The sequence below is a fragment of the Carcharhinus amblyrhynchos genome, chromosome 2 (assembly GCF_965287045.1).
Source record: "Carcharhinus amblyrhynchos chromosome 2, sCarAmb.v2.hapA, whole genome shotgun sequence".
Taxonomy (NCBI): domain Eukaryota; kingdom Metazoa; phylum Chordata; class Chondrichthyes; order Carcharhiniformes; family Carcharhinidae; genus Carcharhinus; species Carcharhinus amblyrhynchos.
Window position 1 is genome coordinate 36,772,340 of NC_137325.1, and position 18,683 is coordinate 36,791,022.

Consider the following 18,683-nt stretch of genomic DNA (forward strand, 5'->3'; position numbering starts at 1 on the left):
CACAAGTAAACCAAGTAGTAACATTTCAGATTTTTATTTGTCACTGTACCATCCAGCTCTTCGCTCAAACCTTTTAGACCTCTAACTTTTCCCAGTTCTGATGAATTGAAACAATGAATCTACTTCTTTCTCCACAAATGCTCCCTCACCTGCTGAGTATTTCCAATATTCCTGTTTTTTATTTCCGATTTTGAGCATTGTAGTTTTGTTTTTCTAAAAATATTAACATATAATTTATTCACAAAACTATTCATAATAATTTAATCTACTGTAGATTTTCACTACTGGTGAAATCTGCAAATATAAAATTTAATAGAGCACTGAATGTATCAGTCAATATGTAAATTTATTCACCAACACTTGCCAAGAATTTACTATGAGTCCTTCCCTACAGCTACAAATTGAATAATTAAATCTTCACGCTTTACTTCATTTACCAGTCTGTGCTTGGAAAATACTAAAATACATAAATATTTGTATTTAATCAAATGCTCGCACTTTAAAGGAAACAGAGAAAAATATCCACCTGACAGATATTTAAACTGAGGATCCTTCCCATGTTCAACATCCTACATGGTTGAATGGTAAAACAACATTTACATTTATCTCAAGATAAATGAGGTACAGCTGATACAACACAGATGCAAAACTATTTTAGAAATAAATATAAAAACAGAATATCAGCCACTTGAGGGAAATAAACTTGCAGGTTCCGGTGATCCAGCAGGTGAACGAAAGCTAGAATACTGTATCCAGAGCTGATTTCCTTATTACATAAATTATATGATTGGACTGAAGGGGGTTTGAGATTTGAACATTTAGCCAGGATTGGAAAATTTTATCTACGAAGAAGTCAAGGTAGACTAGATTGTTTTCTTTGTCGCAGACTGAGGGGAATTTTAATTGAGGTATATCAAATTATGAGCAGCCTAGTGTCGATAGGAACGACTGATTTCTTTTAGCAGAGAGAATAATAACCATGAAGCATAGATTTAAAAGCCAAAGGATTAAAGGGCAGCCAAAGAGTTTCAACCAAGGTGGTCTAGAACTCATTGTTTGAGAGAGTGGTAGAGGCATAAACATTCACTGCATTCAAAAAATTACTTGGATATGCATTTGAGGCACTCTGACAATACTGGGCTATGAACCAAATGCTGGAAAGTGGGCATAGGTGGGATCACTTTCAGCTGGCACAGATGAGTGGGAAATGGTATGTTTCTGAGCCATAAATTTTTGATGTTTCAATATTTGTGTGCAGGAGCTCAGATTTATTTTTGTAAAGCAGACTTTTTGTTCTGCATCACTATATGTAGCTAACTCACTGGTTCTAACACTTTTCCAAAGGATTGGACAGTCCTTATATATCAGTTTGTGTATATTCCAAAAAAGGGAATCCATAATATTATGGACAGTATGTGGATTATGATTGAGAAATATTGTCACCTATCGTTAAGTGAAAAATATAAGAGAATAAATAGCTACATATGCCACAATCCTGTAATCATCCTGTACTGGCTTTTCCTCTGGTCTGTAATGGAAAATGGAATTTCAGATCATTGTTAGTGTAAATTGGAAAATGAATTAGCTAAATTGGGAATAATAAATATCATCCTTTTGTTTAGAACTGAATACAGCTGTTGATAATTTGGCTCACTATGTTTGGGGATGTGTGGTATTTTAGTTCAGTGCTGCTGTTGCTATGTACAATTAGTGTGGAACCATTGGTGTGTTTGGGTTAGTGAAGTATAATTTGCTTCTTAACCACAGTGGGGCAATATTGAGTCTGGAATTGCCATGTTTGAGCACTGGGGCAATTATGCCTATGATTTTAAAAAGTGAATTTGATGCAGAAAGTGGGGAACCTGGAGTCATATTCAATTTGAAATGTTAACTCTGTTTCTTTCTCCACAAATGCTGTCAGATCTGCTGAGATTTTCCAGCATTTTTTACTTTTGTTTCTGTAAATTTCAGTTCATTCAAAAATCATTGAAATCTCATTTGCCCATCACCCTCTGTCCTCACTGACCTACATGGTCCCTGGTGTCCCAGTTTCTCAAATGCTTTTGTTAAATTGCCCCATTACTCCACCCCTTTTTACCTTTGCACCACTACTCCTGAATTCTCCAAGCTTTTGATCCTGAGTTATTGTGTAAAACCTAATTCCTCCATCCCGCCACTTGCAGCCATTCCTCCATCCCGCCACTTGCAGCCATTCCTTCAATCACCTGGACCCCATGTTCTGATTTTCCTTTCCAACTCCTTTTTTTTTCCCCCCCTTCAGCCGTACCCACCTTTTTGTTTACAACCACCTTGGAATGCCTCTCCATCATAAGTGATATAACAAATGCATCTTATTGTTTTTAATTAATAATTTAATAAAATTAATTTTAAATTTAAGGGGAATTAATTTTTTTTGTTGCAACTATTCATATCCCTTCGTGTTTCAAAATATATACCTGTACAATTGTCAGCTAGCTCTTTGTCCAATGTTACGTTATTAAACTGTTGAATTGAGAATGACTTGCGGCGGAAAAAAAATCTTCTCACTTTTGTAAACCATGAAGGTTCACCATGATGACATTATGAACTGGAACACTGTGAACTTTTGCATTAAATAGCACACATTCTGGTCCATCTTAAAGAAGTTACATTTGGTTTTTCAGTAGACCATCATTTACATTAACATTCACTCTCCACATTCAACTCCCTAAACACACAAGTTCATAAAATGACAGTTCTGAGAAACTGTAGCCTTTCTAACACCTCATCCTTTCATTACAGCTCTTTGCCAACACCAAGTTCTGGCCCTCATCTCATTCTCCATTATGGACTCAATCTGGCAGTGTTCACTTATCGCATAATTTAGTTAAGCTCGTACCCAGCTTCCCAACCTTCAACCCACCTGGCACTCATTCTGCTTTCCATACCAGTTCATGCCTAGTTTGATGGTTGGTACTAAAATGCTTGACTCATAATCTGGATCTGCACCCGAAATGCTGTGACCTGCAAGGCTATGGACCAGGTGCTGGAAAGTGGGATTGAAATGAATGGCTATCTCCATTTTGATTGGCACAGACACAATGGGCTGAATGGCTTTTTTTCTGCACCATAACTCTTCTACAGTTCTGTGGTGTAACTCCTCTACTTCCTCAATTATCATGTAACTCCTTCATTACCCACCTTTCCCCTCTTCCTTTCATTGTCATCCATTTGCCCAATTCAACAGTCATCAATTTGTCCCATTCAATCTGTTGCTGCCCTATTCCTACAGTTATTGTTAAGGGCTTGGTTACTTGTTACATGCTGCAGGCACAAAAGGCAGAGATTAGTGAATCTTTGAATACCAATAAGAGTTTGACATTCTACACGTGTACACACCTATAGTATACAAAGAAATGGCTAATGAAAGCAGCACGATGTAAGAAGTGTGACCAGGTCCAGCATATTAACAGCTGGACTCAAGGTGAAGTGGACCTGGTGGCAGAAGCAAATGTGCCCAGTCTGCAGTGAGTTACGTCAGCAAATACCATCACACCGACGAGGACTCCAAAATGCTGATTGTTGGTGTGATGATTGGCAGAAGAATCATAAGCAGAAGGATCAGAACTTTGGCTATGTTTTCTTGCTGCAGCCCACCTGACCCTCAAAATCCCGTAAAAGTCATCCTATTTTTTAAATCTGTTTTTAGCATTGTTGTCTCATTGCTGGGTAAACCCCAATCAAAATTCCAAGATCCACCAGTATCAGAACTTGAAATACATAGACTTTATATCACAGAAAAATTCAGCCAAATTCATCCACGGCAAAGTTTACGTTCTACACAAGCTTCCTTACACCCAGTTCATTTAACACTTCCTGCATACCCATCCAGCAAATATGCAAATGAACAGGAATCTAAAGCTCCACAATCTATACCATGGGCAGCCAATGAAGACAAAAAACTTGGACATCAGGGACATTAACTGGGTAAAACTAAAAACAGCAAAAATCTTCAAAATGATTTGAGGCAAGTGCCTCATAGGTGCCACTGACCAACATTTGGTCCATCTGCACCCCATCATTTTCCAACAGCATGACTTGCTAGAGATGGAATCTACAGGGACTTGTCCACAATTATAATATTACCATAAAAGGTGAAAAAGGGTTTTTACAAAAATTACTTCAACGTTTCTTCAGGATATTAGTGTAAATAGGTGACGACAATAGGAAACGAAAATGTACACACAAAACAAATAGGAAATTTTAAGTTTTAAAAAATAAGATTACCGTGGAGTTATAGCTGGGCTCTTGCTTTTCGAACCCGATTTATTCAGAAGTGGGGAATAGCTGGTTCGTTGTTGTGTGGATTGTGGTGCTCTTGTTTCAAGTGTCTTCATATCTGTTTTTGTCTTACTTAAGCTTCTGGGGATGCGGGGCCTTGTAGGAAGCGATGCTCTATTTGCTCCATAGAATCTTGAAGTTTCTTTACACGTGTAACATGTAACCAACTGCATGAATCAAAAAAAAACATTCAGGTGAAACACAAGTGTGCTCAAAATCATACATATAGCTTAGAGCAAATGCAGGTAAGTTAGATTTCTTCCAAACTGCTGCAGGGAAGCAGAAATTCAGTAATGACCTCAAAATCTATTCAAGAAACCCTGGAACCCTTACAGTAGATTGGAGGGGTTGGGGCTGTTCTCCTTGGAGACAGGAAGGCCATGAGGACATTTGAGGAAATGTTCAAAATCATGAGGGGGCTGGACAGAATAGATAGGAAACACCATTCCCACTCATAAAAGGAAGGGCAGGTGACAGAAGTGTTAGTGAGGGATCACTTTGGGATCAGTGAGCATAATTCTATTAGTTTTAAGATAGTTATAGAGAATGATAGGTCTGGCCCAAAAGTTAAAATTCTAAATTGGGGCAAGGCCAATTTTGATGGTATCAGGCAGGAAGTTTCCAAAGTTAATTGGGAGAGTCTGTGGGAAGGCAAAGGGACATCTGGTAAGTGGCATGCTTTCAAAAGTATGTTAACCAGGGATCAGGGTAGACACATTCCTCTGAGAGTGAAGGGCAAGGCTGGCAGAAGTAGGGAACCCTGGATGACTTGGGATATTGAGGCCCTGGTCAAGAAGAAGAAAGAGCACATGACATGCATAGGCAGCTGGGATCAAGTGAATCCTTTGAAGAGTATAGGGAGTGTAGGAGTCGAGTTAAGAGAGAAATCAGGAGGGCAAAAAGGGAACACGAAATTGTTTTGGCAGAATCCAAAGAGCTTCTACAAAATACACGAAGGGCAAAAGAGTAGCGAGAGTAGGACCTGCTGAGGATCAACAAGGTCATCTACATGCGGATCCTAAATGAATATTTCTCATCAGTATTTACTGTTGGGAAAAGCATGGATGTTAGGGAACTTGGGGAAATAAATAGTGATGTCTTGAGGAGTGTACATATTACAGAGGAGGTGGTGCTGCATGTGTTAAAGCGCATCAAGGTAGATAAATCCTCAGGACCCCACAGGACATTGTGGGAGGCTAGGGAGGAAATTGCGGGTCCCCTAGCTGAGATATTGGAATCATCGATTGTCACGGGTGAGGTGCCTGAAGATCGGTGAGTGGCAAATGTTGTGCCTTTGTTTAAAAAGGGCTGCAGGGAAAAGCCTGGGAACTACAGGCCTGTGAGCCTCACACATCTGTGGTGGGTAAGTTATTGGAAGGTATTTCGAGAGATGGGATCTACAAGCATTTAGAGATGCAAGTGCTGATTAGGGACAGTTAGCATTGCTTTCTGAGTAGAAAATTATGTCTCACAAATTTGATTGAATTTTTTGAAGGGGTAACCAGGAAGGTAGATGAGGGCAATGCAGTTGATGTTGTCTACATGGACTTTAGCAAAGTCTTTGACAAGGTACCACACGGTAGGTTGTTGCATAAGATTAAATCTCACAGGATCCAGAGTGAGGTATCTAAATGGATACAAAATTGGCTTCTTGACAGAAGCCAGAGGGTGGTTGTAGAGAATTTTCAAACTAGAGGCCTGTGACCAGCAGTGTGCCTGGGGATCAGTGCTGGGTCCACTGTTATTTGTCATTTATATTACTGATTTGGATGAGAATATAGGAGGCATGGTTAGTAAGTTTGCAGATGACACTAAGATTGGTGGCACAGTGGACAGTGAAGAAAGTTATCTCCAATTGCAACAGGATCTTGATGAATTGGACCAGTGGGCTGACGAATGGCAGATGGAGTTTAATTTAGATAAATGTGAGGTAATGCATTTTGGTAGATTGAACCAGAGCAGGACTTACTCATTAATGGTAGGGCACTGGGGAGAATTACAGAACAAATAACTCATTGAAAGTGGAATCACAGGTGAACAGAGTGGTGAAGGTGGCATTTGGCATGCTTGGTTTCATTGGTCAGAACACTGAATACAGGAGTTGGAATGTCTTGTTGAAGTTATACAAGACATTTGGTAAGGCCACACTTGGAATACTGCATGCAATTCTGGTCACTCTATTATAGAAAGGGTATTATTAAACTAGAAAGAGTCCAGAAAAGGTTTGAGTTAGAAGGAGAGGCTAAATAGACTGACTTTTTCCTCTGGAGAGTAGGAGGCTGAGGGGTGATCTTATAGAGGTTTATAAAGTAATGAGGAGCACAAATCAACTAGATAGTCAATATCTTTTCCCAAAAGGTAGGGGAGTCTAAAACTCGAGGGCATAGGTTTAAGGTGAGAGGGGAGAGATAAAAAAGTGTCCGGGGACAATTTTTTTCACACAGAGGGTGGAGAGTGTCTGGAACAAGCTGCTGGAGGTAGGAGTACAGGCAGGTACAATTTTGTCTTTTAAAAAGTATTTAGGTACTTACATGGGTACAATGGGTATAGAGGGATATGGGTCAAAAGTGGGCAATTGGTATGAGCTTAGTTGTTTTTAAAAAAAAGAGCAGCATGGACAAGTTGGGCCGAAGGGCCTGTTTCCATGTTGTAAACCTCTATGATTCTATGACAGTTCTGTGACCTACTGGGAGAACATCACAATGTGATTTATTATTCTCTTTTCCCCTCACTCATTCCACATTGAATACTTAGGTAAGCATTGTGATAATGGTGATGACTGATTGCACGACGGAGAAGATTTATTCCTGGTAGTTAAATTCGTTCTGAAGCTAACAAAATTTTGTAAAAACCTAACTAGTTCACTAATCTCCTTTAAGGAAGGAAACCTGCCTTCCTTATCCAGTCTGTCTGATATGCAATTCCAGATTGTCCTTAATTTAGCCCAGTAAAACCAAAGTCCTCCTATTGACTCCAAACCCCACAAAGTCTCATAGCATCAGGTCAAAAATAGGCAAGGAAACCTCCAACTGATTATCACCTATCAGCTAATGAATCATTATTCTTCCACGTTGAACACAACTTGGAAATTTGGAAGAAGCAGTGAAAATAGTAAGAACATGGCAAAGAAGACTGGATACATGCTAAGAGTGGCTTGTGGCACAACAACTGACCAATCTGGTTGAGTCTTGAAGGACATAGCGTGTACAAACCTATTAGGCCTCATCCTCATCAATCTACCAGTTGGCATCCAGCATCAACAGAACTGTGCTCCACCAAAATCTGCAAACCTGTGGCCTAGCATTGACCACTGCCATTGTCATCAGACTTGGCCATTAAGCTTGGCTTGATACAGTGTAAGGAACAGCATTCCAACAGCAACATCAGACATAACTGAAAGTTACAGCAACCTGAAGTTACAACACAAGACCAAATGTAAATAAACAGCATGCGACAGACAAATCCAAGTGACCCCACAAACAACAGATCAAATTACTGCAGTACTGCCACATTCTTCTGAAAATTGTAGACAATTAAGGAGGCTCCATGAACACGTAACCATCCTCAACAATGACTTTTTTTTTGTTATTACTCATGGGATTAGATAAAAACAGCTTTTGCTGTCCATCCCTATTTAAAGTGCTGGTGGTGAGCTGCCTTTCTGCATCATTGAATGAAGTTTATGTAGTGTAGGTACATCCAAACTGCTATTAAGGGGGTTGAAGATTTTTGACAGTGTAGGAACTGCAATGTAGTCAACAGGTGAGTTCCTTACCACAGAATTCCTAGAGTCTGACCACTGCTTGTAGCCATAATTTTCAAATTGCTGGTCTAGGTCCGTTTCTGGTCAATGGTAACCCCTAAGAAGTTGTTTGTGGGAGGATTCAACATCAAAGGGACATTCAACATCAAGTCAGATTCCCTCTTATTGGAAATGGTCATCACGTGGCACTTGAGTGGTCTGAACGTTACTTGTTATTTATCAGCCCAAGACTGAATGTTGTCCAGGTCTTGCTGCATATGGACACAGACTACTTCAATATCTGGAGGAGTCACAAATGGTACTGAACATAATGCAATCAATCATTCCCACTTCTGAACTCATGGAGGCAAGGTTGATGAAGAAGCAGTTCTTGGCCATCCTGAGGTCCGAGGGCTGAAACGATTGGCCTCTAACAACTTTGACTATCTTCCCTTACGTTGGCATGACTCCAACCATGGATATTGTCCCTCTCATTACCAATGACTTCAATTTTGTTAGGGTTCTTTGATGCCACAGTTGGTCAAATGCTGACTTGGTGTCAAAGACAGTCACTCATCTCACATCTGGAATTTTTGTCCATATTTGGAGCAAGGCTGTAATGAGGTCAGAGTTGAGTGTACCTGATGGAATCCAAACTGAGAATCAGTGAGCAAGTTGTTGCTGAATACCACTTGATTGCACTTCTGTCACTTTGTTAATGGGGTTAGTTGTACAGAACAGAAAAGGTCCTTTTACCCATTGAGTCTGCACCAATAATAACTCACTGAAGATGTGCTAATCCCATTTCCTTGGGTATTACAATATTTCAAGTGCTCATCCAGATACATTTCAAAGGTTGTAAGGTTTCCAGCCTCCACTACCTTCCCAGGCAGTACATTCCAGATTCTCACCACCAAGTGATTTTGTTTTCCTCAAACCTCCTCTGAATCTCCTGCCCCTCACTCTGAAACAAAACCCCCTTGTGATTGACCCCTGAACCAAGGGGAACAGCTACTTTGTATTCACCCAGTCTGTATCCCTCAAAATCTTACACATTTCAATCATATCCCCCTCAGCCTTCCCTGCTCTAAAGAAAACAATCCAAGCCTATCTCGTCCCCATATTGAGAGTACGCTGATGAGGCATTAATTGCCCTGCCCTCTGTGGACAGGATATGCCCAAGCAATTTTCCACACTGTCAGGCAGATGTCAGTGTTGAAACTATACTGAAACAGATTGGCTAGGGGCATGGCTAGTTCTGCTGCTAGTCTTCAGCATTATTACTGCAATTTTATCAAAGCCCATGGTTTTTGTAGTATCAAGTACATTAAGTTTTTTTTAATATCACATTAAGATAATCCAATTGATTGAGACTAGTAGCTGTAATGCTGTGGGTCTCTGGAGGAAGCCAAAGGGATCATCCATCTGGCACTTCTGATTAAAGATGGATGCAAAATCTTCAGCCTTGCGCTGATGTGCTGAGCTCCCCCATCATTGACGATGGGAAATGTCTGTGCAGCCTGCTCCTCCAGTTAGTTGTTTACTTGTCTCCCACTATCATGACTAGATGCAAAATCATTGCAAGCACTGATTTGATCCGTTGGTTGTAGGATGACTTAGCCCGACTGCATGCCGCTTCTGCTCTTTAGCATACACACTGGGCCTGATTTTACCATTTTCATTCTAAGTGCTGAATCTGGGCACAATTCAGATCCAACTTTGAAATCCGCTTTCAGGTGCACTTAGCTTGAAAAAAAATCACGGGTCTGAATTGCACAATGGGCTGGGCTTAGCATGCCCGTAACGATCAGAGCTCTGAACTGCGCGTGCACAGTTAGAAAACAATTTGAAAAAGTGCGCCCATGTCAAGATTGCTCCCAAGCCACAAAAAGCGGCCCGGGGGCAAAAAAGCGGGAGTGATGGCCCCCACAGACATCACTCATCCAGCCCCCATCCCCACACCAATCGTGACCCCCTGTGCCCTTTCCCTCCACCAACCGCCTGGAGACTGGCAGTGGACATCCCCCCCCCACCACTGGCCTCCCTGCCCCCCCCACCAGTGAGTGATTGCCCCACCCCACCAGAGATACATCTTACCTGCCTCCCTCCTCCCTAACCAGAGGATGACATGGCCTCACTCCCACCTCCACCAGAGAAAGATCTGGCCTCACTCCCTCCTCCAGAAAATGGTTGCTCCCCCCGCCCCCCAAAAAGAGATACATCTGACCCACCTTCCCCACCCAACCAGGCCTTCCTCCTGTCTCCCCCCCCAACTACCAGAGAATGATCTGACCCACCTCCCTCTTCTGCACCCGCCACCAATCTGAGTCAGAGGCTGTTGGAAGCTCTGAACTCACCTCTTCAGCAGCTGGAGTGCCTGAAATAGACTTTTATTCAGCATGTTTATTTCGGCACGATTCCAGATTGGCAAACGTGGTGGTAAAGGGGGAAATGCTGCAAAAGTTGGGCAGGCAGTTCATTAATTCAATTTAAATGCATGCAAATGCGCTCTTTTCGGGTGTAAATTGGATTGCGGCCATTCCCGGGCCTCGGTAAAGTGGCCATTTGCGCAGACTGCATTAATGGTCTCACACCCGACTTTACCACGTTTTTGTGCCTGAAAACGAGCACGATGCAATGATAAAATCAGGCCCATTGTCTTGTTTTATAGTTTCATCAGGTTGACACCGAATTTCTAGGTATATGTAGATCATATATAGAAAAACAATTGTCTGGTCCCTCGAGACTGTCCTTAAATCTATGGTCTTAATCTGTGGCAGAGCTGTCTTGTGGTCTTACGGCCTAATCCTGCTCCTATTTCTTATTTTCCTATGTTAGAGTTACGAGTGTACCTTCACTATAATGACTGCAGCAGCTCAATGGCATCTTCAAGGGCAGTTGCAGATTGCCAATAAATGTTAGCCTAACCAGCAATACCCACATCTTGTGAATAGATTTTTAAAAAAACCCATTTTGTATCTGAATTACACATGATGAAATTTCATAAACTGAATTCAATACAAATCCTTCAATATTACCGGATTCATGTCACATCGAGGCAGCACAGTGGCACTGTAGCTGCCCCACAGCGCCAGGGACCTGGGTTTGATTCCTGGCTTGGGTCACTGTCTGTGCAGAGTCTGCACATTCTCCATGTCTAAGTGGATTGCCTCCAGACGCTCTGGTTTCCTCCCACGGTCCAAAAGATGTGCTGGTTAGATGCATTGGCCATGCTAATTTCTCCCTCAGTGCACCCAAACAGGCACCGGAGTGTGGCAACTAGGGGATTTTCACAGTAACTTCATTGCAAAGTTAATGTAAGCCTACTTGTAACACTAATAAATAAACTTTAAATGTTTCCATTATAAACTTTACTATTGGAATACTCTCCATCTGTCTAGATGAGTGCAGCTCCAACACTCAAGATGCTCAATACCAAGTAGGATAAAGCAACCAACTGTTTGGCACACCATCCAGCATTGTATAGATTCACTCCCCCCACCACTAGGCACACAGTGACAGCTACACATACTATATAACATCAAATTCAAAAAACGGTCATCCAGACTCAAAACATCAGCTCCTATTCTCTCTCCACAGATGCTGAGAGACCTGCTGAGATTTTCCAACATTGTCTGCCTTTGGTCAGATTCCAGAATCCGCAGTAATTTGCTTTTGTATGACATACAATACAGCAACTCACCAAGTTGCCTTCAACTTATAAACTTCCAACCTCCTCCACCTAGAAGGATAAAGGCAGCAAGTGCATGGGAATGCCTGCAAGATGGCCTCCAAGGTACACATCATCCTGACTTGGAACTACATCACTGTTCCTTTACTGTCATTCAGTCAAAACCTTTGGAATGCTCTTCTTAAAAGCACTATGGGGTGTAACTACACAAGATGGAGCATAGCGGTTTAAGAAGGCCGTCACCTTGTCAAGGGCAATTTGGGATACACTACAATTGCTGGTCTAGCCAGCAATGCCCACATTCCATGAAAGAATTTAAAAATTAAGAAAAAAATTACTAAATATTTGAACTAGATGAAGATATCAGACGATGGATGGCATGAAGTCAGAAAGACAACGCAGTGGAATTATTTCTGGACTGCTCTCTCAGAGTGCTAGCAAGAACATTACAATTTGCCTCATCACATTCTGGGCTATTAAGGAGGAAAATTAATCATTGCTCACATTTGAAAATGAAGGTGTGTAGACATTTGTGGTCAATGCTCTTTGCATTCAAATGGCCTGTTGAAACGATGCCAAGTCTCAGACATGAATAAGTTGTGGTATCAAAGGGTGACCAGAGTATGTGACCTCAATATTAACAAGGAGCCATTACCAAAAGATTAGTCTGAAAAAATATTATGAAGGACTGGGAACATAATTTTACTTTTGTGAATGTATTTTTTTTTTTAGCTATATTAGGTGACATGAAATAAATTCAATCTTCTAACTGCTCCTTTATTAATAGCCAGCTGCAATCCCTGCCTACAAGATTTGTTGCACAACTAAATATTGTATTTATAACAGTGGAGTAGGTTTTGTACAGCATGATAGAACAAAAATGACAGCAATAAAAATTAGGAAATTGTGATATATTTAGATTCTGATGGATAATAGCAAGACAGCAGTTTAAGGTAAAGTGTCAACGGAATCATAATTTATATTTATTAATTTTATATTTACTCAAAGATAGGGAAAATTCTTTATAGAGATTTTACACAGAAATGAGAAATCCTTTTGTCAGAAATAGTTGTTGATGCAGAGTCCATTTTAGAGAGAAAATGCTTGAAAAGAGGGACTATTAAAGGGTATGAAAATGTAGCACAATAGTCGGATTATATTGTGTGCTTCATAGGGAGATTTGATGAACTGAACGACCTGTTTCTGGGTTAGAATATTTTAATGATTATTTTATGACAAAGCATTAACTATTGTTCCTTTCCAAACGTAGAGTGAAATCAGAGACATCTTGACGGGGGAAACAATTACTTATACATGATATGCAACATGCGTACTAACAACTCCATTGCACAGATGTCATATGAAGCAATATATTACAATAAACCAAGGATTAGTCACAACTCAGTGCCAAGTGACAGTAAATCAAAGCACTGTCTATCTAGGCTAACAGTCTAATATGCAGTATTTATTAAATGGCCCCCAAGACATATATTATACGGCTAATCCAGAGATATACAGCGAAAAATCAGTTCCATTGAAACACAAGCTCATTAGCACTGCAAAAGCATGATTGTACCGAAATCCTATAAATATTCCTGTGGGCAGATTTCTATTATTTCTGGCAAAGAACCTATGAACGCAGCATGCTGCTGACAGCCTGTCAAACTCTTTGATGCACTTCTTGTTATCTAAACCCAACGGGTTTCTCCAGAGTGCTTTGGATGAACAGACGTGCACTGCATGCTTACATCTGAAGGTCAGTTCAATTTTATTTAGCAGCACAGAATAGCGAATTTCCATTAAGCTTTGAACTAGATTCTGCTTGAACCTTTTCATGCACAATTAAAGAGATCAGTTTAAAATATATGTTTCTATTTGTTGACTTGTTAATTATAGTGCTAGCTCACATAAATACCATAATCTATCTACAGGTAATTGTAAATAACTAAATACACTAATTTAACAAAAAGATTGATTATTTTAAAAACACTAATTTTAAAAAGATTGAATACTTACTGACACGAATGCTGCCATAACAAAATAAACTTGACATTTACGATTTACAAATTGTACAGCTGTATCGTACTGAACAATGGTTTCTGATGAAGGCAGATAAACGCGTTAGCTTCTAGTCAGACTGGAGTACTGATTTGGGTGGGGCTAGTTGTAGCCACTGTTAGCTCTTCACAGAATGTTGAGCCAATCCCCTGCCACAAGGGAGGATCATCAATTCATTCATGGTGTTCTGTATTCTAATTAGTTTAGAGGGATACAAAGAACTATGCAGTACATCAGCCTTGAGCAGATTTACACAAAGTGACAAATTTATGTAACTGTGATAATGACTCAACCACTATAAACTGAGCAATTTAAACCAGGGCAGGAATTTGTAATATGAAGTACTGCTTTACCAAAGAATCTAATTTAATAATATAGGTCATAAAACTTACTTTGAAAAAAAACAGACAAAAATGTTTCTCTCAATCATAGCTCAGATATTTAATACTGGGATATTTTAAAGTCATACAGTACAGAAGAGATTCTTCACCACATTGAGTCTGCATTGACAAAACTACACTAAATCTTGATTAAAACTTCAGGTTCTAATTTTTTTATTGATAATTTTAAGTACCTAAAGGTAGGAATAACCACCGCTTTTCATTTTAGAGACTACTTTTTTTGGCTTCTACTCAAGATACATTTTACTTGAATTTAGTGTCACAGACCATTTCCATAGGTAAGCCAGGACTTGTGAATAACAACTTATATTCACAAAGCACTTTTAATGCAGTAAGATATCTCTTCATAGGCGCTTCATCAGAAAATTACAAAACAGAAGATGACACCTCGTCACACAGACGAGGTCAGATTACCAAATGAACCACAACCTGTCCCAATACCCAGCAGGATGAGCGGGTGGACAGAATTTGCTGGTCACAGGAATTTGGTTGCTGGTTATAACATGTCATTACTTGACTTAGGCAGGTAATGTAAATGCCTCATTAAATTGTAGCTTTGGCTATAAAACTGTCAAAGTGATTCATTAAACAGTAAATGTATAAGTGAACAGTAACTTGACACACCATAAATTTACAGCCGTTACAGGGTCAATTTTCTTAGCTCAGATATCACAAAATAACAAGTTTCATCTGTTGCACTAATCTGCAATGTAAACTGGCATAGACAAGCTCTTTGAATATTAATTTTCACATGGTAATTTTTCGTTAACCATTCATAGCCCTTTTCTGGTGCCTTCAGATGGACTTCTCAATTTAAACAAGATAGATTGAAAAAAATTACTGAGACAAAGAAAATTTAACAGCCTTCCAAAAAATCAAAAGGACTACCTCTACTCAAGCAAAATCCATGGGTTGTGTACATCGAATTGCCTCCTGCTCACTCAAGTTCCTGAACCATCAGAACATTTATATTCTATTTGTGGTGCATTAAGAAAGCTGGGTCAGTTTGTGTCCATGATTCTAGTAGTTAAACCCTAAAATAGGCCATGACCTATCAATTCATTATTTAGGTACACCGCAGTTAGTACTGCAACCTCACAGCTCTAGAGACCCAGGTTCAATACCAGACTGGGGTGACTGTGTGGAGTTTGCACATTCTCCGTATCTGCATGGGTTTCCTCCGGGTGCTCTGGTTTCCTCCCAAAGATGTGCGGGTTAGGTTGATTGACTATGCTAAATGGTGTCTATGCCCATGGTGTCAGGAGATTAGTAGGATAAATACATGGGATTATGAAGGATCGGGCCTTGGTGGGATTGTTGTCGGTGCAGGATTGATGGGTCAACTGGCTGCCTTCTGCACTGGTGCAGAAAATGCACCAAATTTAAATTCAAGGATCTTTCAATACAGGCTTCAAATGTGCCATATTATTTCTATTATATACAAATGAATTTCTTGTGGTATTGCTCATGAGCAAAGACTATCTCTCCCTGCTTCAGGAGTTGAAGCTGACATTTATACTGAGATCCTTAAAATGTTTGTGTTTACATTCCATTGATCAACATAATATACAGTCGTACACAAATTGTGTGTTTTGCGTTGAACAACATTTTAGTCATGCTGTTGTTCATTACAATTGTGTAGGCAAGTATGGTCCATCGTAGGTGAAGGTGCATCTGGAATTTAGAATAAGATCTGAAGGAATAATTGCATCACATACTGAGAAGCAGCGCAGGAAGACCCAGAACCGTGTGTTGAAATAGGTAATTCTGTAATATATTAAGATTAATTTTACTTACGATGGTGGAGAACTGAAATAGCATCTGAACCTCAAAGAAAACGTGATTTGAGTTTCCTTATCTCATTAATTTGAAAGGATCCTTTTTACAATTGATTAATAAAATTGGGTGCCAATAATCTGTCAGAAAACAAGTAGTTGCCAATGTAAAGTAGTACAGTATAGACTACAAATAGAGTGTTTACCACATAAAAAGTATATTTTTTTTAAAAGTAAAGTTTATTCATTAATCACAAGTAGGCTTACATTCACACTGCAATGAAGTTACTGTGAAAATCCCCCAGTCGCCACAATATGGTGCCTGTTTGGGTACACTGAGGGAGAATTTAGCATGACCAGTGCACGTAACCTGCACATCTTTGGACTGTGGAAAGAAACCGGAGCACCTGGAGGAAACCCATGCAGACACAGGGAGAATGTGCAAACTTCACACAGACAATGACCCAAGTCGGGAATTGAACCCAAGTACCTGGCGCTGTGAGGCAGCAGTGCTAACCACTCTGCTACTGTGTTAAGAAGATAATTTATGTTTATTCTTAAGGGCAGCGTGATGGTACAGTGCTTGATTTTATTATTTTCACTGTATATTAATACACGTGACAAGTATTGCTTCTTGCGTACTAGACAGACAAAATATACCGAACGTAGGGAAGGAAAGGAGAGAGAGAAGAGTTAGAATGAAGTTTTATAAACACAGAATTAGAATGTACGCTGGGCACAGCTTGCAAGAAATCACCTTGCTCCGGCACCATCTTGGTTTGGTTAGCTCTGCTGTGGCAAGGACCAAGTTGAATTCCAGCCTTGGGTGACTGTTGTGTGGAACTTGCTCATTCTCCCCATGGGTTTCATCTGGGTTCCTTCCACAGTCCAAAAAAGTGCAGGTTAGGTTGATAATTGACCCTTAGTGTCAGGGAGATTAGCAGGGTAAATACGTGGGGTTATGGAGTAAAATCTGGGTGAGATTGTTGTTGGTGCAAGCTTGATGGGCTGAATGGCCTCCTTTTGCACTGTAAGGAATCTACGTATTGAAGGACCACTGGAAGCTTTCAATGCAAGTCTGAAATTCTGCATTTGCCAAACAAGTGTTGCATCCAATTTAGAATTGGGACTGTTCTCATTAATTTTGCCATTGAGAGCATCATTGTGGTTTTTCCAGGCGATGCAAAATGAATCTGATAAACTGTTTCCAATCCACAACCTTTACTTTTAGAAATTGATTACAATTAAAATTTATCCATTGTCCCGTTTCAAGGAAAATAAATAGGTTAAAATAAAAATGATTGCATTGTAATTTTTTGTTCATACTAAAGATCTGATCAGGTGAAAGGGTTTTTGATATGACATAAATCTGATATGATGATTGCTATCCAAGGAAAACTGAAGAAGTCAATGGTCTGCACTGAAAGTGGGAAAAGTGGAATAATGGTTTGTTTACACTATGCCGGTGTGCTCCTTCATATTCTGTTGGAAATTTGTTTTGGAGGCTTTCGGTTTTCAAATCTGTGTTTTATATTGTGTGAATATTTACCTAATACTTTAGTATTGGCTTAGTTTGTTGTGATTCATAATTGTAGGTCGGAAATGAATTTTATTAGTAGCAAATATTTTCTGTGTACATTTTACAACATTTCTATTTATTTCATGGAACTAAGAATAGAATCATAGGATGGTTACATAACAGTAAGAGGCTACTCAGTCTGCTGTGTTCATGCTGGCTCTCTGCATAAGCAACTCAGCTAGTAACCCTGCAATTTTTCTCTTTTCTCCAATTCCCTGGAATTATTCACATCAATCTTTTTTGCACCCTTTCTAAAACTTTCATATTCTTCCTAAAGTGTGGTATATAGAATTGGATAAAATACTGCAGTTGAGGCAAAACCAGCATTCCAAAAGATCCCTCATATCTTTCTTACTGTTGTACTCACTTACTGTGGTTCTCATTATAAAGCCCAGGATCCTACTCCTTACGACTAAGTCCAGACAGCTCCATTTCCATTCCTGAACATGTCCTGTCCCACTAGCAGGACTGATTCACCAGGGCCTGCAGCACAGTGGTATTCATCAGGAACAAGCTGCCCTGGAAATCCTCACCATTAACTCTGGACCCCATGAAGTCTCCACAGATCAGGTCAAACACGGACAAGAAAACCTCCTACTGATTACCACCCATTAGCTGAAAAGAGCTGCTAGTGTAATGATTCAACACTTCTCCATTGAACACAGTTTGGAGGAAGCATGAAGTAACAAATACACAGAATGTACTCTGAATTGGGGACATAACTGTCCATCTTCAGGAACAGTTTGGTGGCACATCTCTGACCAAGCCAACAAGGTCCTAAAGGACAACTGCCAGACTGAAAACAAATTTGGCTTTATCCACACCAATTTACCTGTTGCGGACGCAACTGCCCATGACAGTATAGGTAGAAGTTGGGGGCGGGGTGGGGGTAGAGAAGTGGTAATATCCGCAATCTGTATAACGAAAACTGCCTCTCCAATATATTCCAGCTCTCCGTAATGGACTTGTAATCTAAAGACCCAGGATAATGCTCTGGGTTATGGATTCAAAACCATCATCATGTTAAGGGTTACCATTGTCCAGAAGCCAAATGAACATGCCATATAAATATTGTAGCTACAAAAATAGTTCAGAGGCTGTGAATTAGGTGAGCAAC

General features: G+C 40.0%; 1 protein-coding gene across 3 annotated transcripts in view; it reads right to left on the reverse strand.

Annotated features, from left to right (window-relative positions):
- The window catches only part of rmp24 (ribonuclease MRP subunit p24), a 59,164-nt gene that overhangs the window by 4,126 nt on the left and 36,355 nt on the right, over nt 1–18,683 (reverse strand). For all 3 annotated transcript variants that reach the window (XM_080204470.1, XM_080204482.1, XM_080204475.1), the window contains exon 5: nt 4,267–4,487. In XM_080204470.1, the coding sequence (XP_080060596.1) occupies nt 4,267–4,487 (221 nt within the window). The remainder of the gene's footprint in view (nt 1–4,266; nt 4,488–18,683) is intronic.